This window comes from Sebastes fasciatus, chromosome 11 (assembly GCF_043250625.1).
Source record: "Sebastes fasciatus isolate fSebFas1 chromosome 11, fSebFas1.pri, whole genome shotgun sequence".
Lineage (NCBI taxonomy): Eukaryota > Metazoa > Chordata > Actinopteri > Perciformes > Sebastidae > Sebastes > Sebastes fasciatus.
Genome location: NC_133805.1, coordinates 22,650,293 through 22,678,014, shown reverse-complemented (window position 1 = coordinate 22,678,014; position 27,722 = coordinate 22,650,293). Strand labels below are relative to the sequence as shown.

Here is a 27,722-nt window from a genome sequence, read left to right as displayed (position 1 = left end):
ATTTATTTAATTATGTTTAAGAAATCTCTCTTTTTTGATCAATAATTCATGTTTTAAATGTGTATGGATGAAAGCAGTCAGCAACATTTAGTAGCACTTCCATACCATGTCTTTAATGACTAAGAATCTTCACAGTCACTGCTCTCAAAAGGGAAGTGGACTAAATTGGCTTAAGGTGTAGAAGGTAAAGCACAAATTGCGAAACTCTTTCAAGATCGTTAAGGTTATAGGCATTGACCTTGAATGGTTAAGGTTAGGATAGGTTGTTTTCGTAATTTAGGTGTTACCCTCTACACACGACCCTGGCTAAAAGCTACAGAGAGATCTGCAATATGCCCATCAAAGGAACCAGCAACATGCAGCAACGAATAATGGGTCCTTCACACTGAGCTGTCCATTATGCAGATATCAATATCAAGGATCTATCTGTAGTTTCCTTACTGTATTTCCTGTCTTTCTAAGATTAAGACCTTCAGAAAAATGATTGAATTGTATTGTTTGTGCTGCTTGATAACGGTAAATATAGCCTCCTTCTAATTTTTTTTGTGCTGAACTTTAAAGAGGACCTATCTCTAGCTATCTTTGTATGAGGGCGTTCCAAACTAGCCGCTTTGAAGGTATTATGCAAATGTGTAACTTGGTGACATCACCATGCTACGGAAGAAAAAGGCGGGACTTCAAGTATGTCAGGCAGTTCAGCAGCAGTGTTTCTGTGGGGGAGAGTAACTCTTTTTGGCGTGGACTTTGGACTTTGTAACTTTGCAGACTTTTGAAATGCACAAAAAAACTAAATAACACACTAAAGGAAAGGGGAAAAAACACAAAAGCATAACAGGTCCTCTTTCATCCAAGTTTCCTGAATAAATACTTCTTCAAAGTTGCATCTTAACTGGCTTATTGTAGTGCATCTTCAGGCTGCCACTTTGCTGGAGAAGATTACTGGCGGTGATGAGCTATAAAACATGTGTGTGTGTGAGAGCATGATACGAGGAGACACTCATTATGCACTTGTTTTATTTACAACACACAGCATTTTCTTTATCCATGGAATGAATGGCTTAAAAACAAAATACTCCCAAGCAGACAATATACACTCTTGTCTTTATGTACATATTATGCAATATGTTTACTTCTCATACACTATGCCTTGGAGTATATACTGCATGAATCTGTGTATAAGATCTTGACTGCAATGATTGCAAAATGCTCCCCGTCTCTTCCGCACCCTCGCCTCTCTGGTGTATCGACTGCTGTCTAATCGGCCCCATCTACTTCCTTTAACGACGCTCCAAATTAGCCCTAATGCTTAGCAGCGTGTGTCAAGGCAGACGAAAAAAAAAAGCTCTGAGGAGTCTGGAGATAAACAAGGACAGGTCAGAGAATTGACACTTCCCGCTTACACTTAGTCCACATCTAAAATGTCAGGTATTTCAAGTGATTTAAGTGTTAAAAAGAGCATTTTAAATATGTAACCTTTTCAAGTTAGTGATTTACCTCTGAGAGATGGAAAAGCATTCGCACCAGATGAATTATTTGTTGTTGAGGCAGTAACAGAAGAAGGAGGATTATTTGTATAGAAAAAAAAAACATTGCATTTTAAACCCACTTTATTGACAGCTTCTTGCCCTCAGTACAATGCAATGCAAGATTTGAGGTGCTGAGCACAGAGGAATAAATGTGGCGATAAATACAGTACCGACTCGCCTCGCCGGCCGTCTTTAATTCACTCTCGCTGGAGCCGTCACACCCTCGCCACAAACACACAAACTGATAAGACATCACACACAACACTGAGCCAAAGGTTTTTGCCTCCACCTTAAATTACAGTGGCCGCTGCGATTCAACACTGCTTTAGGACAGCAAAGATGTTCCTGCCTTTAAAACGTGTTCATTTTCTTTCATCAGTTTGACAATCGCCTGAAGATTGGAACAGGGAGGACCGGCTGGAAGCTAGTAGTTTCACACGGTTTTATAAAAGATGACAGTTTGGATCTGTCAACGGCATCCAACAGAAACCTGCAATGCTGATCAGTCACTTCGTTTAACCATCATGGGAGAGACTGAATAAGCACAAGAGCGTCCGAATGATCCTTGAAAGAATGACATCTTAGTTTAACAACGGCATGCATTGCCCTTACATATGTAGGTTTTTATCCCTTACGAATGATGATAAGATAAAACCACCATCTAAACCGAGATCCAACCACTTTTACCCTTCTTTAGATGATTCATAGATTATAGACATTTTAAAATCACTTAATTCCTTCTGTGATATGGCATAAAATGGCATTACCTTGATATTAACGGAAGATTATGTATCCTGTACAGTTGATGTTGATGACCATTTCAAGTAAAAGAGTAACAAAATCAAGGAGCACAAATATATTTTAAAAAAAAGAAAAAGAAATCACATCATGAATGCTCACAGACAGGTCATCCGGCAAACTGAGAAACGCTACACCGCACAACCACATTGTTACATGTATGGCAGCAATCGAAGGCAATTGCGAGACGATATATTTCATATGCTGTGTATTGCATTTTTAATACAATACACAGGGACAGAAAAAAGCTCCTGCTCAGTTTAGCTCCATCTCACCTCCGAGAGAGTTTTGTTTTGCTTTATATCACTAAATTGTGTCTCATAGTCAGCTGATTAAACTCTTTGAAACATATTATGGTTCACGTATGACGTCATAAATATATACGACATCATAGATCAAGATATATACGTGGAATATTTGTCATCAGATTAAGTTTTGGTTTTTCCGATATGCCTGTTAGTTAATTCCAATGTTAGTTTTATAAACATTTATTAGTAATTTGTTAATATAACATAAGTATAGTTTTTCAATAAGTACAATTACAGTGCATAAAACTACCTGGTTCCATTATTGAACACACAGGTTAAATCGGTTGAACTTTTTTTTATCCTGACATCCAGAATTCAGACATCAATAAGTTTCTTTACAACAGTTGCTTCACTTTGCATTTCCTCAAAAAAACTATTTGCAATAACTTAGCGAGAAGATGGAGCCACTGAAACAAGGCCTGTGATGACTAGAGATGCAGTGATGATGACTTCTTTTAATGAGAAATACTGTATCATTTTAAAAATGGGTACATGTAGTTTTTACCTCTCTGTGTCCTTTTTGCTATGTGAAATATTATGTAAACTTACAAACCTTGTACAAAAGTTGAAAAAAAAGCTGTTTTAAAATGCATTGACTGACACTGTTTGGAGTATTAGTGTCCAAACTTGGCAGGAAAAAAAGGGAAGCATGATTTGTTAGCTGTTGACAATACAGTACAGTACATATATCGTGTGGCTAATCACTGTCTCTTTCACACACTCACACATACGCTCACAAACACGCGCACACAACTAACCTTCCCTTTCTCTCTCGTACCCTCCGGTGAGGCAGTAAATGAAAGCTGATAGCCTGCTTGCCATCAGGTATTTAGCACTGCTTAGCACATTTTCAAGAGCAATGAACCCATTGTGGATCAAACTGTCCTACTACATGCTTCTGAAGTTGCATTATGGGCAGTAATGAATGCATTTATACACTGTTTGTATTCCTACTGTGTCACTCGAGTATCCAGCTCCCACACCAGAGAAGCAGAGAGAAAGAGAAGGGAGTTTAAGCAATCTGTGATTAAGGCAGTCTCATAAATATTGCAGAGAGGTTTTTGGCCCCCGTTTTGGAGATACACTGCCACAACAGTCTTGAGTTCCTAGCTCTTACTAACGGCTGCTTCCTATCCCCACAGATTACAGAGCAGACGGGTGGATGTGAATACCAATGGCGAAAAGAAAATGTGAGTATGATGCCACACAATGTTTCGATCCATGGAGGAAAAACATCCCATCAAAAAACAACATCGAGCAGTAATCCTCTTTGGAAGAAAAGGTCATATTTGGTTTGTGTATCAGTCCTCCACACAATGAATAATCTTTTACAGGGACCGTAAATGAAAAAAAGAAAAGAAAAAAGAAGCACAGCTCAGAGCGATTTAATTAAGAAATGAAAGTAAAGTAGGAGCCTATATCTAATTTGTCCACTGAAGTTAGTGCTAGGGGCTTTTTAAGCGGCGTGCAGAGACGAGGATAGACAAAGGTCCCACTTACAGTAGCTTAACTCTGTCTCACTTAATTGAGTTCATTCCAAGATACAGAAAAAAAGTCAAAGCAGATACATACATATTAGTTGGACACAGGAGATGTGGCTCCCTCACTGTCTTCGCTTGAGTTCTGCTGATCGTTTCGCTTCCTTGCAGCTTGTTACAAGTTCAAGCAGTTTTAAAATCTGCCAACATGGCAATCCTCATGTACTGCACCCTTTACAGTGCTTCCAATTACTGTACTTAGGGCTTCAAGTAATAACTAGACGTCTATCAGAGCTTCACACCCCTCCCTATACAGTGCGATAACAGTCCCTCAGACCCACTCCTGCATGGAGCGCTTGCAGTACAGTATGTGGCGCTGCGTGCTCTTCCTCCTGAACTGGAAAACGGTGTAGAGGAGGACCATCATGCACAGCGCCAGGACGCAGGGGATGGCGATGGCCACCGCTTTCTCCGTGCCCCCCGCGCTGTCCAGTTTGATGACGACGTCCACGTCGCCGTTGTCGTAGTGGCGTTCCTCCACCGCCGGGGGGTTCCAGTCCCAGTCGGGGTCGGCAGGTAGACCGTCGCAGCCCATGAAGTCCCTCAGGATGGACCTCGGGTAGCCGGGTTCCACGCGAAGCAGCTGGTTGTTGAACTTCCAGTACTCCTTTCCCTTGTAAAAGTAGGTGAAACCTGGAGAGAGGTATTGTGGGACACAACAATGTCACTTCTATACATTGTGCCAGGACCCAAAAATTACCATCCAACACCGTGTCCACACTGAATTCGATATATAATGCACTTCTGTGACATCATGTAAGCAAACCATGTAGGCTACCTATCAGCTGTGAGCTCGAGTTCTGACTGGAGACGTAACCATTTAGTTTGTTCTTTTTAAACAGAAAACACACGTTTAATATTGTGATATTTACTGGAAATTATACAATATAGCCAAGAGCAGTAGGAAACTATCAGCTCTCTTGCGATCGCCCTGCAGCCAGCTGCCACCTTATTAAGAGTTTTGTAGTGAAATGATGAGGTATCGTATAAATAACTCCTCATTTCAACTTCACTAATCAGCCGCTCCTGGTTCATTGAGGCGATTTTTCGAGGCGAGCGACAGGAATAAATAGAAACAGCTGGGCGTCTGACAAAAGTAGGCTACAGCTCAAAACAGCGTGCCACATTGCGCTGCGTCCCTCACAGCCAGGACATTCCAATAAAAAAAGGACATGGTTCTTAAGCAGTGTTGTTAATGACTTTACGGATAGCACAATACCTGTAGGATAAACTTCTAATGGGTGAGTACTGGTTTGTTTTTGTTATTATGGGGTGGGATCAGGGATTTAAATCTATAGCACTGTAATTGTTGCATCTCATATGTTGCACCTACTGTAATCTGTGTCTGTGATAACATTTGGGTCCAGGGCAGGCTGTTGATTTAGCGTTGATAAATTTGGCACTCTGTGGTGCTGATTAGAGGCTGGTTTGCAGTATGGGAGTTGCATGGTGAGCCTCTCCATGGTGGCATAGCAATTGTCTGCTTTGTAATTGTCTGGAGTGGTTGTGTGTGTACATGTGTGAGCGCACAGGCGTGCCCTTGTGTTTGGGTTTGCACCAGGGCCAGTCACAATTATGTTACACTGCTGGCCAAATCAGTGACTATATGTTAAAGTCTCTCAACAGAAAACGATTCATAACCTGCTGTATGCTTTTGGTTGCTTAGAAATAAGGCTAGTCTTTCAGGTTTTCTACAGAATTTCACAGAAAAGCACAACTCTGAAAATCTTAGTTGAGAGAAAAACAGGAAGAGAACACAAATTAAATTCTGATTATGCGTCAGAGTCCCTTAAAGTAAAAGAAGAACTAATTATTCCAAAATCCTTCTTGCAGAAATGTTGTGTATTGCTGATCTGAACTGCTTTAAAAGGCATGTAGAGCTGCAACTAATGATTATTTTCATTCATTCATATTAATCGTTTAGTCTATGAAACATCAAAAAATATCGAATTTGCTATCATATATTGAAACAAGCAGCAAATACTCATATTTAAGAAACCGCCACCAGCAAATATTTGAAATTTTTGCTTGAAAAAAATGACTCAAACGATTAACTGTTTATCAAAATCGTTAACGATGCATTTGCTTTGGATCAATGAATAAGTGCTGCAGCTCTAGCGTAGTGTATTTCAACCGCAGTGTTCCTTTCTTCCATTGTTTATCACTCTCCTTTTACACTTGCTATAAAGACGTATTGTGTGCAGATGCTCTGACCTCTAATAAGTGTTTTAAACACACAATTTACACTGGTTTAAATATTTACATAGAAAATCTGGATATGAAACCAGAAAACAGATAATGTTCGATCAACTTCCTGTTTTCACTCTGTCATGTTGTTGCAGTCAGGACTAAAACTATAGCAACACATTTACCAAACAAATGAGATCTCTCTACAGTAAGTGAAGGTTGATTTTTTATAAATATCACTGTGTCTTACAAACAATGGTTATGTGATGGTGTAAAACTACTTAGCTTCACTGACTATTCAAAGCTGCCATACCGTTGGCCTTATCCACAAAAGCCCCCTGAGGAGAGTCAGGGATGCCCTTCCAGATGGTGATGGGTTTGGGGTAACCTGGATCCATGGTCCTCATGTCCTCATTGTACCTCCAGTACCTACAACAGGACAGACAGAAATACAGTATACAGTCAGTCAGTGACACCTGACCCTGCAGTAACAGTGTGCTGATCTGGGTCGTCGTGTTATCAGCTCATTAAATGTGCGTTATCAGTCTTTATAAGAATCATAAATGTGGGTCAGTAGGGGCCTGCTACACCCACTATGTTGTAAAGGTGAAAGCAAAACTTAAAAGGCAAAGGTCGAGGCAGTTGGCCGCCACCCAGAGCCGGATCTGCCAAAGGTTTCTACCCGCTAAATGGGAAGTTTTTCCCTGACATTGTCGCATAAGAGTGCATGCTCATGGGGGATCTCTTGTTGAGTCTCTAAATTATAGAGGACGGTCTAGACCTGCTCTAAATGAAAAGCGTCTCGAGAAAACTTCTGTTATGATTTGATGCTATATAAAAATAAATTGAATTGAAAAGGAACACGATCTAACAGATGTTGTAAAACTGAATGAAATGTTACATTTTGAACACAAACAAAAACAGCTTCTTTAGGTTTAGCCAACAAAAACACTTTAGTTTAGGGAAAAGGATTGTGTTTTGTCTTAAAAAAAGTGAAAGTGAACCTTAATGTTTTTGAACACAAAGATAAATACACGTTTTTGTTATGCTATATTACGCCTTCCTGTGAGACCGGGTTGCCTATACTATAACTATAATGCAGCTTTTAAGACCAGGAAGAATACATTATCAAAGTTGTATCATGGCATAGTGCTGGTCTTCTACACACTGTGTTTACAGTGACAGTCTGCAGCCAGTCTTCAAAGAAAAAAAAACAACTCAATCTGACCATTTAAAGATCTGCGACTGACTTGATGACCAGACATGACCAGAGAAAGCGGTCAATCCATCATCCATACTGTTTATCTGCCTGGAAAATTTGTTTCAGCGGTTGTTGTGATTGATCTGCTGTTCATACACTGGCGCCCACACACATAAATCTTGCTACACAACAGCGTCATTTCTTTGAATTAGAACAAACACCACCCTGTCACCGAGACAGAGAGAGAGAGATGAAATCATGTTTGAGACGATGGACAGAACGCTCTGTTTGTCATGATGTGCAGCAGCAGGTTGAGGGATGACAGTATCATGACAAAGCATTTTGTCAACTTTCACCATGGGTCCTCTGACCTCTTAGGATATGATTTATCATGACAGCTGAACAAACATGTGAGTCACGCTGGCATACTCTCAAACTTTAAGACCCTTGCAACGGACATAGATAAACAACACATTCTCTGATTCGGTTGTTTTGGAAAAACTCCGTTTTCAGTTCACTTCCATCTTGAAGTAACTAACTACAACCACAAATAAATCAATAGATGCATTCCAGTAAACCAAATAATATAACTACTTTACAGAAAAAAGACTCAAACCCTGAAGTAACGTAATCACAATCACAAATGTTGCTGTAACGCTGGGTCATAATGGGTTGAATGTCTATAAGCAGCATTTTTCAGTCCTTAAAGGAACAGTGTGTAACATTTCGGAGGATCTATTAGCAGAAATGGAATATAATATTCATAACTGTGTTTTCTTTGGTGTAAGCCGCCATCTGACTTCCGTTGCTCCTGAAGTAGTGTTATTACAGTATGGTTAGGATGGCCTCTGAGCGAGGTGAATGGCGTTACCACCGTTTTGCACTCGGCGGTTCACATTACCACAGTCTTGGAAATGGAGGAGTGAGCAGAGCAATTGGTTGCAATCTGCAACCACACCACTAGATGTCGCCAACTCCTACACATTGTACATCTACATAAGCAATCTGCGCTGTCACAGCAACATGTGACAGTTTACAGAGCGTCAGGGATGCCAGCTAATCTATGCCAAAATAGAAGATGCACTGATCAATAAACCTGCAAGATTATTAAATATTTCATAGGAAACAATCCCAAAAATCATTAAATGTTTCAAACATAGACAAACTGCACTGATAAAGAGGAACAGAATGGAAGGAGCTGACAAATACTTCATATTTTTTTTCCTTTGTTTGTAGGATCCACTCCTCAGCATACTGTATTATACTTGTGTATACCATTTGGTAACACAATGGTATTACACAACCATCACAGCAAAATGTTAACGTATTTCTTCTCAAAACATTATTAGTTATTAGTAATTAATGTCATCTGAAGAAAAAAACAACAGATGATTTTTATTTTCCGAAAGTTACAGTTAATTTGCATATTGTGTAAAACAAAAATAGACAGAGCACATGAGGAAGTCTGTGTCTGCTGCATCTGTGTGTCTCTCCTTCGCAATGACTGACAGAGTGTCACTACCCCCCCGATGGTGTGTGACACTTTAAATTAGGACCCACGGCAAACATTTTATCTACAGTATCTATTCTATTTAAAATATTTTAACTGCATAGGCTGCAATATGGTGCTTTTGACTCTAGGGTCCCCTAGGACCCAAATACATTGGTCTTTTTAAAAAGCACTAACTAAAACAGATACAGAAAACAAAGGCATGAAGTCATTAAGAACAAATTGATTGACAAAGTCATTAAAAATTGGAATGATAGAATAAAGCACTTGTGAGATATGACAAAAAGTATATCTCCAGAGTATATCTCTGGGGTCTGCAGGGACCCCCGTTGGTAGGATGAGGGTTTAATAAAGATTTCAGCCATGGATGGTCCTCATAGTACTTTGTTTGCTCTGAAAGTTTCCAACCCAACTACTTAACCTCATAACAGTGCTAGTAATCGCTCCACACAGACCTGTCTCCTTTGAAGAAGTAGGTTTTGGCGACATCCTCCCACCAGACAGCTGTCTCGATACTCTGAGTGGGCATGCCGCTCCCGAACAGCGAGATGTCCTGAGGGTACGAAGGCTGGAGAGTTGTGTCCTTGAAGACCCAGAAACGGTTTCCTAAAATACACACACCAAGTTAGGAGGCTCTGGGACAAAAAAGACATTATCATAAAGATGACCTCAAAAATCGCACCAGACAAAAACACTGCCAGCTCATTCAAGACTTCTGCGTGTGTTTTTTTTTCCCAGTGAGTCTGTTCATTTCTATTCACATGATTTCAAAGGTCAGATGTATCACCTCGTTTACAAAATATCTGCACAGCAGAAAATCTATGCAGTGTTATCTATAATACAATAAACAGCAAGATGATGCTCTGAAGGCAACTCCGCCGGGACTTGTTGTTTTCAGTTTTATTGAAGCTATTGTTGCATTTAATTCAGTTTGATCATAAGTGCCTCAGGCAGAGTGAGGAGAGCTGCTGTGGTGGTGTGCTTGCAGTAAGTAGCTAGACGCTCACATACACACACACAAACATGCAGTTAAGTCCCCTTGAATGAATAAATAAAGCATGAGGCACTCTGATCCCACTGGGTGACAGATGTCATGTTAATCTGCCTGATGGACGGATGGCTGTACTGGACCTGCACCCGTTCTGTTACCGTACACAACGCAAATCAACCTCAGAGTCACCCGCTCAGTCGCTATATGATAAAAGATTACGGTTACATAGACACATTCACTTGTAGTGGTATGCAACAAAATTGTTATTTTTTGTCATTTTTTACATTATTGTGGTATAAAAATCTATTTTTATTTTGTTAGAGACTTTTTCAAATTTTTGTGAATTGACTTGATTTATTTACCTGAAGGCCACCGTAGTTCTCTGACAGGCTCGTGAAACTGTGGTAACGTGAGCCGCAGAGTGCAAAACCGTGGTACCGCCAGCCTCCGTCTGACTTCTGTTGCTCTTAGGTAGTGTTATTATGGTAAGGATGAGCGAGGCGAACGGCGTTATCACGGTTTTACACTCGGAAAGGTGGAGTGAGCAGAGGGGTCTTCAGTTGCAACACTAGATGTCGCCAAATCCTACACACTGTACCTTTATTTATTTTTTTTAAATTAAAGGTGCCATGTAGAATTTTCTTGTAAACACACAAAAGTTATGTTTACATTCAGTGTTTTCACCAAAATGCATTGTGTGTCTAACAAATTATGTTGAATGCATTTCCTTCCTCATAAAACATTTGCAAAGCTGTTTTGTATCAAATATTTTAAATCCTGCGTTATGTTTACATCCATGTTTGCTAGCTGGCAGTCTCCTTCTTTCTCCTTTGTTGGTGCATTGCTACATTTCTTGGTGTGTTACCACCAATTAACAAGCAGCAAAATAGTGTGAAACCAGTGACAGAAATGCGCATCACGTCGTGCATCATAGTGCATTTGCAGAATATTAACAAAACGGGTACCCACTCGTAAAAACGTTGCTCTATAGCACCACTGGTGGCCAAATATTCCACAGGCTACCTTTAATAAATTAAAGAACTGAAAAAAATGAAAATTCTTTTGCTTTTATTACCTTTGAAAAAGACGAACTTCCCTTCGCTATTTTCATACACGGCATCAATTTTGGGAGGCAGGCCTTTCCAGAAGTAGTTGATCTGCATGGGGTAGCCAGGGACTACTGAGTTGTCTCGTACCCTCCAAAACCACTGGTCCTATAGAAACAGATATGGTAGAATCATCATCATCATCCCAAACTGCTTTAAACCCAGCAGCCGTGTTCACTCAAGCTGATGATCTACTCTACCTTGAACACAAAAAGCTCCTGCCGGAGGATGGCCAGGGTGTTGAAGCCTCCATCGCAGATGTTGGGTTTGGAGTTGGGGTTGGAGGGCTTGGCCCCCTGCGGAGGGCGATGGGGTCTGGCATGGCGGTCATGCTTACGGGGGTCTGAGGGAGGGTGGAAGCGAGGAGGAGGGACCGTGGGAGGGGGCCTGGTAGGCTGCGGTGCTCTATCTGGTGGACCTAAAAATACAAATTCAGTATTTGTAAGATTGAACTATATTTTTGTCCACATTGAGACATTTAATAAGTTTTCTGATCAATGCACCTTTTAATATTGGCACAGATGAGTTGTTAGATGACTCATGTTGCTTAGCTGTTGGCTGTGCTCTTTAACAGCTGACAAATGCTGCTTACTGGCAATCAACCCAATATGACTGAATGGTGCAGCAGCAATAGTGACTAAGTCATTGCAGGGTTTCAGTATTAATATTACTTTGTAATATGGCTTCAAAAAAGTGCTGGAACAATATAATGCATATGTAACATTGCTCTAAATAATTACTTTCTAGCTGCTAGAATTTACAGAAAACATAGTTATGTGTCTTTGTTTAGAGGTACTAACGTATGGAAGGGTTACCATAGACCAGAGGGTTACCATAGATTTTCTGGATGCCCTGCAGGTCATCGTGAGGTAGTTTGAAGTTCTCTGTGTCCATGTACTGGTAGAAAGGAGCCATGATGGCGGTGGGGTCGTTGGAGTGTTCCAGGCCGAGGGCGTGGCCCAGCTCATGCACCGCAACCAAGAACAGGTCGTTACCTGGAGAGTGGGGGAAGACGGCATTGTTAATGCAAAAACCCTCCCATCATATTCTTTCACACATACATATGGGCATGTGGGGTCTTTTCCTTTTGTCGCTGAAGCTGCAAACAACTGGTTTCTATGGAGGCGGAGGTGCAAATATCCATTGTAACTGATGGCAGTGTGGGTGGAATAGACCTTTTCAAACTTGACAACATAAAGATTTTAAATGGGCCCCTTTGTATGTCCCATTGTTAATGCAGTAGCTGACAGGAAGTAATCTTGGACCAAAACTGTTGCCCTAGCAACAGAGTGGCAATGAAAAGATCTATATGGCATACAGTACAGTACATACAGTACTTAATAAGAGGTGGATAAGAATGAATGTGACTCTATGTGTGCCGTGATGAAGAAGAAGAAGAAAACACACCCATGCACAGGCACACTCATTAACACAGTTAAGAGACAGTGATAAACAAACACATCACTAAGAAATAAGTTAATATGGACATCGTGTTTTTTTTACAATTACTGAGCATCTACTTTATATAGCCAACTGTATATTTCATAAATTATTGTTTTCCCACTGAAGCTGAGCTCTTGGCTAAAATGTGGAATCATTCCAAGAGATGGGAAGATGAGACATGTGGGAGCATACGTAGCGTAGGCACAATAAGTTCAAGCTCCTCTCATGTCTTGTAGTGACTACTTTTATTAGTCAGAATCAACCAGAAAATAAACCAACAACAAGTTTGATCATCAGTTAACCATTTAAGACATTTATCAAGCAGAGAATGTGAAATATTTGTTTGTTCCAGGCTCTTACATATGAGAATTTGCTTCTTTCTCAGGTTTACGGTATGTCATTATAAATTGCAGCACGAAAAGGCGTATTAATGGGACGATAATGTGCAAGGCATTTAGCATGTACTAAGAACGCCTTTCTTACGTAAGGTGTGTAATTTGTACGCCATGTAGTCTGTACTGACTGCAATGTAAACGCTCCTTTTAACCAGGAGACCGCTGTTTTGTTTTCTAAGTTACATTAGTGACATTTGTGACATGTTTTCCGTATTTATGTTACGTTTATATTACGTTGTTTACGTACTTATTTTAAGCCCAATCATGGTGTTTTTCCTAAACCTAACTAAGTGTTTTTTTGCCTAAACCTGACTGCTGTAGTTTTGTTGCGTGGCATACAAACACGACATGCGAAAAGCCTAACATGCGTCCTCATGACGCACAAAATGTCTGTGTAATGTCGTGTCATTTATACGTCTTCCTGTGAGACCGGGTTGGTGAATTGACTACCATTGGCTTTTGGACTGTTGGTTGGACACAACTGAGCAATTCTTTGACATTTTATAGACAAACCACTAAACACATAATTGACAAATAACAGGTTGATTAACAATGCAAATAATCATTACTTGCAGCTCTCAGCTCTCTCAACTTTTAATCTTTTATTTAGATTATTGGAGGTAAATGAAAGGGCACTTTTCCTTTTTTTTTTACTCCATAAGAGAAGATACGCACCATGTGAGTCACAGCTCACAGAGGGACACACACTCACGTTGCTGCCCAGGGCGCCAGAGAACAGTGAAAATACAAACATTCATATAACGCACCTGAACACATACCAATGTCGGCATAGCAAGAGGAAACATTGTGGGTCTAGTTCGTATCACATTCAAACACACACAGACAAATAAAACAAGAAAAATGGCACAGTCAGTGTCTATGGTCAGCACTCAGCTCATAGTGTCAACCTGATTTAGAGAGAAGTATACCATTTATGTACAGCTTGTGACCGAAGCTGTCCCCAGGAGATTGTTGCCCTTTAAAACATGATATCCACTCCTGCCAGCAGCACTGCGCAGACCAACCACTGACCCTCAGCCAGCAGCTAAAAGGTTACACCTCCCCCTCCCCCATTTATCTAACACAACCGGCCTCTTCCATCAAACCAAAAATGTCCCATAAAGACTCCCAGGAGACAGGTCCGAGCTACCATTAGCGCACATGTCAACATGCAACATTTACAATTACATCGCTGTGAAAGCCCATTAAAGGTTGCACAGCTTCCCAGACACATAAGCAGAGACAGGAGCTTTTCAGAAGCAGCCTCAGCACTCCACATGGATAACCATGGGACACTGCGCAAGGGTGAACATGAATTTGACTTGGGAGTCTGAGACAATTACCATTGGAGTAAGAGAACAAAAGAGAGAGGTAGAGGGAGGGGAGCTGATGGGTGGCAAGCAGTTTCCCAGAACAAACACAATGTGAGCCGTTACCCTCCTCTTCCACTAATGGGAGGATAGAATGTAAGCGTATGGCACATGGGTATTAGCGGAGCAGCCTGGTGCTGCTCTGACAAGCCTGGCGCCCTGTAGGTAGGGTAATTAAAGTCTGTGTGGATGCTTGACTAAGAAAGGCATCTCATCTCCCTCTCTGGGATGCCGCACCCTGCTAGAATTCACATTGGCAGGGTGGTCCACATTACAAGATATGTGGGCCACTGTTACAGTATATTTTATAATATAATCCACAGTAACGTAACTTGATCTATCATAACATTATCCAAAATAACACAACACGCCACAACATAATATAACATCACATCACATGAGATGACCCACACTAACTAACATAACTTAAGATAATATAACATAACATAATGTAACCCATAGTAACTAACGAAACTTAACCTAATAAACCCATAATAATATATCATAACATAACATAATATGATATAACCCATACTAACTAACCTAACTTAACCTATTATACCCATAATAACCTAACGTAATGTAACGTAACGTAACGTAACGTAACGTAACGTAACGTAACGTAACGTAACGTAACGTAACGTAACGTAACGTAATAGTCTATACCCATAATAACATAACATAACGTAACAGAACATAAAGTAACATAACATAATGTAACAGAACATAATATAACCCACAGTAAATAACGGAGCTTAAACTAATACCCATGATAATATATCATAACATAATATAATGAAACCCATATTAACTAACCTAACTAAACTTATATACCCATAATAATATATCATAACATAATATAATTAAACCTGTACTAACTAACCTAACTTAACTTAATATACCCATAACAACGTAACGTAACGTAACGTAACGTAACGTAACGTAACGTAACGTAACGTAACGTAACGTAACGTAACGTAACGTAACGTAACGTAACGTAACGTAACGTAACGTAACGTAACGTAACGTAACGTAACGTAACGTAACGTAACGTAACGTAACGTAACGTAACGTAACGTAACGTAACCCATCCTAACTAACCTAACTTAACCTAATAGCCTATACCTATAATAACGTAACATAACATAACGTAACATAACGTAACATAACGTAATGTAACGTAACGTAACATAACATAACATAACATAACATAACATAACATAACGTAACATGACGTAACGTGACGTGACGTGACGTGACGTGACGTGACGTGACGTGACGTGACGTGACGTGACGTGACGTGACGTGACGTGACGTAATAGAACGTAATGTAACATAACATAATATAACATAACATAACAAAACATAACATAACATAACAAAACATAACATAACATAACATAACATAACATAACATAACATAACATAACATAACATGATGTAACTCTCTCAAAATAGCCTATAATAAGGGTGAGTTTATTTCCAGTCTTTTCCTATTTATATATATGAATAAGCTAAAATATAATTAAGGTCAGAATGAATTTAGAAAAATGCTGGTCAAGTTGCTGTGTGGTATGCTAGCACCAGGGTTTACATGTGCAGCAGCTAAGAGGATTGAATGTATAGTAATCTCGAACAGTGTTGCCAGATCAGATTTACACTTTACAGCCAGATCACAACTTAAAAATCCATCCAATTCAATAAAACCATTCCAAATTACAACCCTTCGAGAAACACTTGTAAAAGCATGAAACCATTACATGTGCAATAGAAAACACATCATAAGCATACAAAGCTTCATATCTGCATCAACTAACCAAAGAGAAAATGTTAGATAAACAGGCTATCACAACCCACAAAGAGTGCAGTCAGACAGCCAAAAACACAAATTCCCATGCCAATGTCAATGACGATGACGCCAAGGTAAGTAGGCTCTATCCCTAATGATGATTGAAGAGATCGTTTCAATGGAATTACATCGCTAGGCAACAGCTTGGGTCCATGTTTACTTCCTGTCACCTAATGTCATTCACATACACTGCAACAGGAAATAAGCTGTGACACATTTGGAATGTTTATGTTTACAACTGTGAAATGGTCTATGCAATTCATGTCAATCAAATATTTCTCAAATTAAATGAGTCAATAATATGACTGAGAGGACACAACAAAGTTTACTGAATTTTTGTATCTATATTTTTGATACCATACAATGACAGCCCAACGCTATTTTTCCAAACTTAATCAAAAGCATTAATTTGGATTTTAGAGTGATATTAGTTCCAGATCTGGTAATATTTTCATTTAGAAGAGAATAACCAAATGTTGTCCTGTTTATGCAGGGTTTTTTTTTTTGCACTTGATGATTTGTGAGAGAAAGCGACTGGTCGTTGGGTAAACTACGGACCAGCAGAGGACATACGACAGAAGAGCCAAGGATGCACAGCGGGTGTGCAGAGGAGCGTCTCACCAGTCGAGAGGACTGATTCTCTCCACCATCTCCATCACATCGTATACAGATAAGTGCTGCGATCGCACCACTCTCCATTTAAAGGGAAACAACACACTACCCAGGTAGATGAACATTGGTTTTATTTCATTAGGTTTGTTATTTTTTCAGAACTCTGAATTGTTTGTTTTGTTTATTTTTCTCCTCAACCTGAGCTGGTTGAAGGGACAAGGAAAAGATGGTGAGTTTCCCAGCTTAAATCCCAAAAGAACAGGGAACCATATTATGTTTAGTGTAACAGTTTTATAAATGCCGGTTGTATGTTCTGAGTAATCTAAGCAGGTGTTCATATGTTTTCATTCCTCTACTCCTCCTTCAGAAGTACCTAGGTTGAAGGTAGGGTGTAGCATTTCGGGGGATCTATTGGCAGAAGTAGAATAAAATATTAATAAGTATGTTTTCTTTAGTGTGTAATCACCTGAAAATTAAGAATCATTGTTTCGTTAGCTTAGAATGAGCCGTTTATATCTACAGAGGGAGCACTTCCTCCTCACACAGCCATGTTTCTACAGTAGCACAGAACGGACAAACCAAACATTGGCTCTCGTCAGCCACCGTAGGTCTTCTACACGCTTGGAACACGGGAGAAGGTTCAGTTGGTTGCAATCTGCAACCTCACCGCTAGATGCCGCCAAATCCTACACACTAGCGCTTGTGCTTATATCACTCCATAGCGTGCTAAGGAAGTGCTTACAATAACATAACATCATATCACATTATTTTCACATTTTGTAATGGCATGGATATACACTTTTCTGTCTTCTGTCACCTCTCTTGAAGCAAACCACTGAGCAAAATTCACTAAAAACAGAATAGCCATAATCATGTGCCAGCAACCAATGTCTTAAAATAGCAGAGAGTTCTATCATCTCAAGAGCTTATTATGCTGAAAAAAACACCCTCAAAATCCTGACAGATGGGTTGATGCGTCTTTACAGAACACAGCCCGATCAAAAGACATCTCTGCGTTCTTTGTTTTTGGTTAAGCATCCCTCATACCCTGCCCTGTGATACCATCTTATATTGCCCTCCTGCCAAGCCATCTGTATTTCCAGTTTTTGCTTTCCATCCATCCTTATCTGTCTCTCCTGATGACTGCGCTTTTCTTCTGTTTCTCAAATCTTTCCTCATTCCTTCCACACCCCTTTACGTGTTTACCTACCTGCCAACATTCTGCATTTAACAACTTTTCTTTCTCTACTTTCTTCCCTAATCTTAACCTCTTCTTTTTTTATAATATCCTTTCCTCTCTCCTGCTGTAGCTTCTCCTTACTTTTTCTTTCCTCACTCCTTTATCTGTGGCTCTTTGTAGCCTTGTCTTACCTCTTACCATCACCTCATTCTCTCTCTCTCTAGATTTAGGTTTAAACCCACGTTTTCTTTCACATACCGTCATGGTTGGGGTTCCCCAGGGTCCAGGGCTCATCAGAGTCAAAGTGCGTGTCCCCTCCTATGCCTGGGCCCGGGAAATAGGCGTGGGCTAGGAATCCCCCCTCCCCGTCGAAGGGTGAGCTGTCACCGTGGAAACCCGAAGCGAAGATGATGGTGATGTCCACGTCACGCCTGCCAGTCTCCAGCGCGCTGTATGGAACGGCCTCAAAGCGTAGGGGAGTCACACCCTGCCACACGTCAAACGCCCGCCGGATGGCATCGTGAGTCTCCCGGGCGCCCACCTTTGGTGTGACATTTTTTATGCTGTGGGAGGAAAGAAAGCAAACAGATTTGAAAAGGCTGCAGAGAGGTAGAGGCTGAGAAAATGCCCTGTAGGTTGTAGTTTACACTTTGTGTTCATAGTCGTGAAAAATTCCATACCAACATGGTATTTAATACGCTAAAACAGTATGTGAGATTTTTTTAGTATGTCCGAAACCAATAGTACGCGAATTGCATACTATTTACCGTGAAATATTACAGTATGCAAACACTGTACACTTTGGCGGCATAAATATCCCACAATGCAATGCGGCAGTAATGACAACGTTCAGAACAGACAACGGCGGACAGCCACTTTGCTATAGGTGGAATATAGTTTTTAAATTCGTTCACACTTTATGATTCTCAAAAATCATCGTTTGGTCACATGAGGTTGGCACGTGTTACCATGGTTACCCGTCTCCATCCGCCACGGAGGCTCTCAGGAAGTGACGTGGTAATAGAGTGGTGCAGGAATGAATTTTAAAATATGAAATGAGTTAGCATTTTAGCACTTCCGGTTCCCTCGTCTGGAAGTCAATGGGTTATTTCAATGGGTTTTTAGTTAGATGCCTGAAATAAGGTCTGTGGTTAATACAAGTGTTAGAGATTTTAACGTTTTGTTCTACGATATAAAATACATCAGTAAAACATCCCACTCTTGTATTTTGAAGCCTTTATATGTCTTTAAAAAGGTGGTTGCTAACAAGTGGCTAAATGAGACTACTAAACGTCATCACGCCGACTCGTCTGCCTTTACAGCCTCGTTGTGTATACTCGCCCTCATCGACCATGCTGTAGTTCGTTTATAGCCTAACGTTAGCTTTTTACTTGTGACGATTGCATTCATGCTTCAAAAATCATAAAAGTGGTGTTCATTTATGAAGATTATTTTACGGAACAAAACGTGTAAGTATCAGAAACGTTTGTTTGCCACAGAGCTTATTTTCTGCAATAATTCAAAACCCAATGGAACAAAAATACATCATCACTGGAGCACTCTATTACAGTTCAGTGCGTCCGAAAAGATACATACTACTGTTTATTCACACAAAAGTATGTTGAACGATAGTACACATATTGAGTACGTAGTTCATAGTATGCGTCTACGGACGCAGCCTTGGATGCAGATGGTGCAGCAGTCACACATTAGTTTAAACTACAGGGAACAAAACATTCAGCAGCAGCAGAAATAAAATATATACCGAGGCAACCCCGTGCATCGTTATCCCATTAATTTTGAGTGAACATTTTTTACTTTTCAAAATGAGGAGACACTAAAAAAAAAGTTGCACCTGACACAACTATTTCAAGCCCGGCAGCTTTTACTGAACTTTTAACACAGCAGTCGTTATCAGGCCCGAGCAGGCAGAGAGGAATGGGAAATCTTCTCCCTCTCTCTGCACTCATTTTCGTGAATAAAGTGCAGTCAGCAGCAGCACTGGCTCAGCACTGATTGACATTCCATTAGGAGAGGTGGCTCATCAATTCAAATTCGTGGAGGAAAGGAAGGATTTGAATAAATTGACAGTGTTATCGTCTATTACTGCTGTAACCTGTCAATTTGCAGTTGTGCCAGAGACCCGTTTATCAGTTCCTCCTCAGAACCTATTAAAAGCTGGAGCTTAATCAGGCCAGATAAGATGAGAGTTTGAATATTTCTGCTGAGATTACGGACAATTTACACTCAGGATTTTATACGAGGGAGAGCAAAGCCTTCAATCTTCATGCTACTCAGCTAAAATTGTTTTTGTTTTATGAAAAGAATAAATTCGAGGAGGATTTAAGAACTGCCTGATCCCATTTTTCATTCTGCCAGCAAGCTATTTATAACCTGGAAAGTAAACATACTCACAGCACACATGGGCGCATTTATGTGTGAATCTGAATGTGTGATGTTGATGATATTTGTGTGCGTGTCTGCCCCCGTATGTGACGTATTTGCGCGGTCTCTATGACAACACGGAGCATGTGATCCCAGGTGGTTAAAAGAGGAGGAGATGAGAGACAGAGAGCTGAGAAAATGAACACTGGCACATCTGAAACCTACAATAAGCGCCGCTAAGCTCAATGGTCGCCATGACAACTGCCTCCACTATCTCTCACCTGTAGGTGATGTGTGCACGCTGCCACCTCTGTCCTGTCAGCGCGTATCTCCGCTTCCGTGACCTCGCAGCACTTTTGAATTTGTCCGGAACGCCACAGCGAGGCTTTTGCATCCAACTTTAAAGAAGAGAAGAAGAAGAGAAGCTCAAGTTTGCTGAATAAAAGTCGGGAGGAAAATCACCATCGCAAGACAACACAAAGCACTGAAGTGAACTCAGCAGTTCTCTTCCTGACAGCAGCAAAATAAAGAAGCAAAATAGCACTAAAACTACTCCAGACTACAGTCATTGATTCAAGTGTGGGATTAAATTCTAAATGAGGGTTGAGTGGAAATCAAGTTTCATGTTTTCTCATTCATACCACATCAGATTATCACAAGTACTGAACACACACACACACACACACACACACACACACACACACACACACTGTAATAGGCAAATTCTCACCTCAGTGTGATATCACTGCATCATCATGCAAAATGAGAAGAAGGAAAAGTGTTAAAACTTTCACCTGAGGTCGTTTCAGAGAGACGAGGTGATGGGGGGTGAAATGAACATCTCTATTTCTGTCCCTCGCTAATTCATTGAAATATTGATAGCCATTTCTTCTGCATTTTTTAAATGAATGAGCGGAGCATTTGCATTAATGTGACATTGATGGCCTGCATGGTGAAAGTACATGTGCACCTCAGCTGGTAGTTTGTACTAGTACTTGTGTGTATACTCACTCCTTGGTTTTCTCATCCAGTGTCCCTGTGACATTGAGACCATAGACGCGCTGCATGGCAGCAATGGCTGAGTGCATGGTTTGGGCCGAGCGCAGGACGGACATTCCCGGTTCTGTGCGGGGAAGGTAGCCATACCTCTGTAGCCATCCCTGCAAGGGGGGAAGAGGGAGAAGATTTAGGCCTTCATATTGTGATTTTAAAGAGGACCTATTTCTACTTAAGCATGTTTAAATGCTGCAATGTTCAAAAAACGCTTTATTTTTCTGCTGTGCTGCAGCACCTCTTTTCACTCTGTTTGAGCTCCTGCCCACCCAAAAAGCCCAGTCTGCTCTGATTGGTCAGCTGGCCCACTCAGTTGTGATTCATCAACTGAACCAAACTCTTCGGACTCCGCTCCAGCTCCGCTCCAATTACCTTTGTTTGAGGGCGTGCCAAACTAGCCGCTAGTGAGGTATTATGCAAATGTATTACCTGGTGACATCCAGTGGGAAAACTGAAGCCAATGCAGAAGTGCCTTAAACTTGCATTATTTCTAATATCCAGCAGGGGGCGACTCCTCTGGTTGCAAAAAGAAGTCAGATTGTATAGAAGTCTATGAGAAAATGACCCTACTTCTCACTTGATTTATTACCTCAGTAAACATTGTAAACATGAGTTTATGGTCTCAATCGCTAGTTTCAAGTCTTCTTCAATACACATGATGTTCATTTAGTAAATTATGGTCTCATTTAGAGTCAAATAGACGATAAAGCAGGGTATGCTTTAGGGCGTGGCTACATTGTGATTGACAGGTCGCTACCACGGCGTTGTCCAGTCTGGAAGTTGTCCATGTTTTCGTCTTACAACTTTAACCCTTTCACAGTGTGTTTTCAGTTCATGAAAGTTAATTATAACATTTTTGGTTGCCTAAAAAACGTCTTATTCAGTGTTTGGTTGTACTTAGCTCCACCCTCTATTGTCACTTCTGGTTGTAAATAACCAAGATGCGACGGCCAAAATGCCAAACTTGAGGCTTCAAAACAGCAGTCCACAAACCAATTGGTGACGTCACTGTATCCACTTCTTATATACAGTCTATGGTGACATCACCACGTTACGGAAGAAAAGGCAGGGCTTCAATCACGGCGAGCAGTGTTTCTATGGGGGAGAGTAACTCCCTTTGGCGTGGACTTTGGGCTTTGTAACTTTGCAGACCTTTTACATGCACAAAAAACTATATAACACACTAAAGTAAAGGGGGGAAAGCACCAAAGCATAATAGGTCCTCTTTAAGACTTTTCTTAGACTCTTTGCCTTTTATTAGAAAACCCAGAAGAGAGAAAGCCGGAGGAAAGACGTGGAGATGGAGCAGGAGATGATGTGCGCAAAAAGGCCGTAAGCTGAAATCACATCCAGGATGTTCATTTGCATTTTTTCAAGAATGTTCGGATAATAAATGAGTTAATCATCTATTGCAATGTACATATATCAACCTGAGCTGTCAAAAGTGAAAGGCTATAAAGTCCCATTTGCTGCAGCTATGAACTTGAATCTCCTTCATTTTGTGTTTGATTAGATTTGGTCCCACATGTAACTGGTTCAATATATTTCAGCATTCATATTTCACTTAATGCCGAGAGGCTGTCTAGTACAAACACAGACATTCCTCCACTGCAGTGGTTGGGCTACTTTGCTCAAAGGCACAACAGAAGCTGTTTAATGAGGGCAAAGTATTATTTGTTTAGTTACCCTACCCAGTTTTTCCCAGTTAAATGGCCAATCCCATAATAAAAATCAACACGAATATAGCTGCAGGTTATTCATTCTGCATCTCACAAAAGGCTGTGAGTTGACTAAGCATTCCTGTAAGATCTTGTTATAGAGCTGTCAATCGATTAAAGTACTTAATCACGATTACTCGCATGATTGTTCATAGCTAATCGTGATTAATTGCAAATTAATCACCCATTTTTAATCTGTTCAAAATATATCTTAAAGGGAGATTTGTCAAGTATTTAAGAGAAGATATTCCTTTATTAGTCCCACAGTGGGGAAATTTGCAGTGTACAGCAGCAAAGGGGATAGTGCAAAAACAAGAAGCATCAGTAAAAACAAAAAGCAAGATACAACACAGTAAAAAAGCAAAACAAAAGTAGACAGACATATAAAATATGAACAATTTAAATAAAAGTAAATATAAAAAATGGGAACAATATAAACAAGGGAAAATATTAAAAACAGGAACAATATATACAGTATTGCCAACAAACAGACTATTAACACAATTGCACAAGTGGAAAATTGATATTGCACAGTGATTGAAATTAAATTTAATATGTGATTTAATGAAATTGAATACTCTTATCAACATGGGAGTGGGCAAATATGCTGCTTTATGCAAATATATGTATATAGTTATTATTGGAACTCTGTTAACGACACAAAACAATGACAGATATTGTCCAGAAACCCTCACAGGTACTGCATTTAGCATAAAAAATATGCTCAAATCATAACATGGCAAACTGCAGCCCAACAGGGAACAACAGCTGTCAGTGTGTCAGTGTGCTGACTTCACTATGACTTGCCCCAAAACTGCATGTGATTATCTTATTATCTATTAGATTCGTGGGTACCCATAGAACCAATTTTCATTCACATATCTTCAGGTCAGAGGTCAAGGGACCCCTTTGAAAATGGCCATGACAGTTTTTTCCTCGGCAAAAGTTTATAGCGTTATTTAGCCTGCTTCGCGTCAAGCTATTCTGACAGGATGGCACCAATGGATTCCTTCGGCTTTCTAGTTTCATATGATACCTGTATCTTCACTCTAGCTTTCAAACTGAGCCCGCTACAACCTAAAAGCTTCAAGCGGCATTAAAGAAATTAGTCGCGTTTAAACAAATTTACGTTAACGTGTTATTATCGCGTTAACTTTGACAGCCCTACTTTTTTAATAGCACAAGAAAACAAACTAATGAGCTGCTGTAGTTATATCTATATTGTTACAGTGTGGATGAAATGTTGAGTAGCTTTAATGTTCACCGAATTTGCATGTCAATAGTCTATTGTTTTGCAGAAGCTGTTTATCCAGCAGTGGTTTCGGTTTATATGTGTCTGTGTATGTTTGCTCAGAGGCACATCAGTGCAGCTGTTTGCATTTGAATCCCTCCTAGTGACCTTAGTCAGTGTTTGTGTCTTGCGGCTGCCGGGTCAGCGTGCATGTGCAGGACTGTGGCCCTGCCTCCTCTTGCCCTACAAAGCCAGAGTGCGGCTTGATAACAGAGGATGGGGATGCGAGGCCAAGCATCATCACTGCCAGACTCAATCCTGAAGCTTGAGAGGCCACGAGGTGCCCACGCTATCCACAGCTGTCCACACGCCAACCAGCTGCCTCCCCATCACCACACAGCCTATGAGATATGCTCCAGCTAGCTAATCTGACTCTCTCCTCCATCCATCCCTCCCTCCCCCCCTTCTGCCTCCATCCCTCTTTCTGCTGAGCTAAACGCCTTGTTTATCCCTCTCTTTTTTCCTCCCATCTCTCCTGTGGGCGTGTTTTTCCTGTGAGTGTGTTTGTGTTGAAAAAGACACAGATCTCAGAGAGATATCCAGGCAGATTCCAGTGAGCCATAAAATTGAATAATGATGTGTTTGTGTGACTGTAAGCATCAGCATTTAATTTCTTCAGAGTGGTGGTGGTGGGAGGGGAGGAGGATGAAAATGACATCAATTAATAAGGTACCAAAAAAAAAAAAAATCCTATTATGCAGCTTGTGTCTGTAAATGTTTAATCTCCTCCCAACACTGTGGTGCATGCCAAAGCATGTCTGGCTTTATGTTGGTTGGCCTGTCACACACACACACAAGTATATATATAAGCATGATGCTGGAGGACATCTCTCAGCTAAAATAGACCTCTCTCTTATCTGGGTTGCACATTTTAGGATCAGTGGAGCTGGATCAGCTCTGCTCGTGGACTGCAGTGTAATAAAAATGAGCATCCTTCTGTTTTATTCTCACACTGCAAATGAGGGAATATTTCAGTGCGTGCAGCTTGTCCTGATAGGCTTACAATGTCTCCATGTTATTATTATGCATTATGGTAATTGTGCCCACGGATAAGCATGCATATATATATGGGTTTTTTTCACGCTGATGATGAGGATGATGAGGAGGAGAGAGCTCGGTCCTTTATGATAAGCAGTGAGGATGAAGGCCGTTTATCTTACCTCAACGCTGAACTGATGATCCTCCTCTCCGGACACAGCACACGAAACCCAAAGCAAAAAATGCAAGCAGAAAGCTGCCGCGTAAAAGCAATCCGATGGTTTTCTTTTACTGGAGGATACTAAGGTCATAATGACCTGTTTTATCCCGAGTGTTTATTAGAAGAAGCCGCCCGTCTTGCTTTTTCTTTTGCTCTCTCTTGTGTCAAATGGAAATCATCATCAGGCGAGCTGTCAAAGGCAAAGATGAAGAAGACGAGGAGGAGGAAAAAAAAAAAAAAAAGGCCCTCGCGCGTTTTTCTTCTGCACTATCAAATCCCGATGATGATGATGATGGTGGCGTCAAAAATGATCCGATGTCAAGCAGAGATTACGCGGCATGTTAGACCCGCTGGCCTCGCCATTCTTATTGACATCAGGAGGGGCTACATCTATCCAGCAGCATCAATGGCCATGTACAGTACAGTAACAGCCACCACAGTCTGTCTGCAGCAAAGATATCAGGCTCCCTCCCGACTCCACGCCTGCGCTTTGATTTCTCTCACAGAGCGCAGCGCCGCTCAGGAGAGCTGAGTGCACGAGAAGAGAGATGCGATGCCATGCTTCAGGACTGCCTGTGTACCTTTCACCTTTTTTTTTACATCGTAAAGATGCATGGATCTGGTGCAGGTTGATGCACATGTGCAGTCAGATGGTCTGATCTTAAATTCCTGATAGTAAACCCCAAGCCTGATTATATAGCCTATACATTCCTCTGCTGATGATGCCTTTATGTGCACTCACAAAACTGCCTGGTAACACTATAATAATAAAAAAAATACATCCTGCACTTTGTCAATAATTGATGAATTAATCAACTATCTGATCTTAGTCATCATTAGCAAAAATCTATTTAAAATATTATTGAAAAAACATCTAGCTGAACAGCTCTCTGTGTCTGCTGATATTTAGCTAACATCAAATCATAAAAGGTTTAATGTTGGATAAATACAAAGTCCTGTTAATATTTATGGTAAAATAATTTGTTGCTTGTTCTGTTTTTGTATGTTTTTGTATTTTGACATAATAAGCTATGGTCCAACCACTAATGAATCATATTTACCTCTGTACTCTGTGAATAGTGTTAACTTGAACCAAGGACCTGTGTTGTGTGTTGGGTTGTGTCTTGAATATTGTTGTGTTTTGTTGCTGTCGCTTTTGATATTGTAGTCATTGTTGGTAAAGATTGTAACGTGATTATGTACTGAAATTAAGCCTAACAGTTCAAAGTGATTTAAGTGGACTCCAGGATAAATAGCTGAGCTTCAGCCACAGCTAATGGAGATCCGAATAAAAGAAAGAAAGGAAAGATTAGCTTATGCACAGGTAGACATCAAGACAAAAAGCTGGCCATTAGTTGTAATTATGCTCTCAGGGCCGGCTCTAGCCCTTTTGGTACCCTATAGGTGAAATTCAGATTCGGACCCCCAACCCCCTCAGAGCCCCTAACCCTGGCCCCGTAAACCGCAACACACATCAGTTTAACACAATAGTTTTAAGACAAAAATTAAGATTTTTATTTTCACAAATAACGTTTTTTATTATAATATAAATAGTCAGTTTCACTACAATTTACGCTTTTATTAACAAATAATTGCGGCCGGGCAGATGAAAAAATGTGAGAAAGAGAGTTGCAGGGGTGAAAAATGTATTTCTTTTTTCTTTCTTTCTTTCTTTCTTCATTTGCTGCAATTGTTTCAATGCAGAAAATGAGGAAGGGTGCCCATTAAATTCAATTTTTTACCCATTGAAAAATATATTATTATTTATTATTTTTTTAGGGCGACCAGCTCCCCTCAGAATGTGGCATCCTAGGCGACCGCCTATATGCCTTAAACCGGCCCTATATGCCCTTTATCCCAAAGTGGCAATCTCGATATTCATTTAAATAAATGTCTGTTAAGTCACTATCTATTCTATAGCCAAATGAGGTAACACAATAATGATTGAACCTATATGGCTCACTGATGAAAATATTGCAGTATTTATATATTTGCAGTATTATGAAATGTCTGTGGTGACATTCGTGGAAAAAATGCTGTTGTATACACACAAAATGGAACTA

At 40.4% G+C, this 27,722-nt stretch overlaps 1 protein-coding gene across 4 annotated transcripts; it reads right to left on the bottom strand.

The window, feature by feature from the left end:
* Positions 1–997: 997 nt before the first annotated feature.
* mmp16b (matrix metallopeptidase 16b (membrane-inserted)) lies at positions 998–26,255 on the bottom strand. 4 transcript variants are annotated; one of them, XM_074651622.1, is made up of 10 exons: positions 25,622–26,255; positions 21,411–21,559; positions 20,681–20,797; positions 18,273–18,577; positions 11,981–12,160; positions 11,366–11,583; positions 11,135–11,273; positions 9,524–9,674; positions 6,653–6,786; positions 998–4,803 (listed from the first exon to the last, which is right to left on the bottom strand). In XM_074651622.1, the coding sequence occupies exons 1-10, from the start codon at positions 25,748–25,750 to the stop codon at positions 4,442–4,444; spliced, it is 1,884 nt and encodes a 627-aa protein (XP_074507723.1). In that variant the 5' UTR covers positions 25,751–26,255; the 3' UTR covers positions 998–4,441. The 4 variants fall into 4 exon arrangements, with proteins under 4 accessions (XP_074507723.1, XP_074507724.1, XP_074507725.1 ...); XM_074651623.1 differs by having other exon boundaries at positions 6,671–6,786; positions 25,622–26,246; XM_074651624.1 differs by having other exon boundaries at positions 11,999–12,160; positions 25,622–26,245.
* Between the last annotated feature and the right edge of the window lie 1,467 nt (positions 26,256–27,722).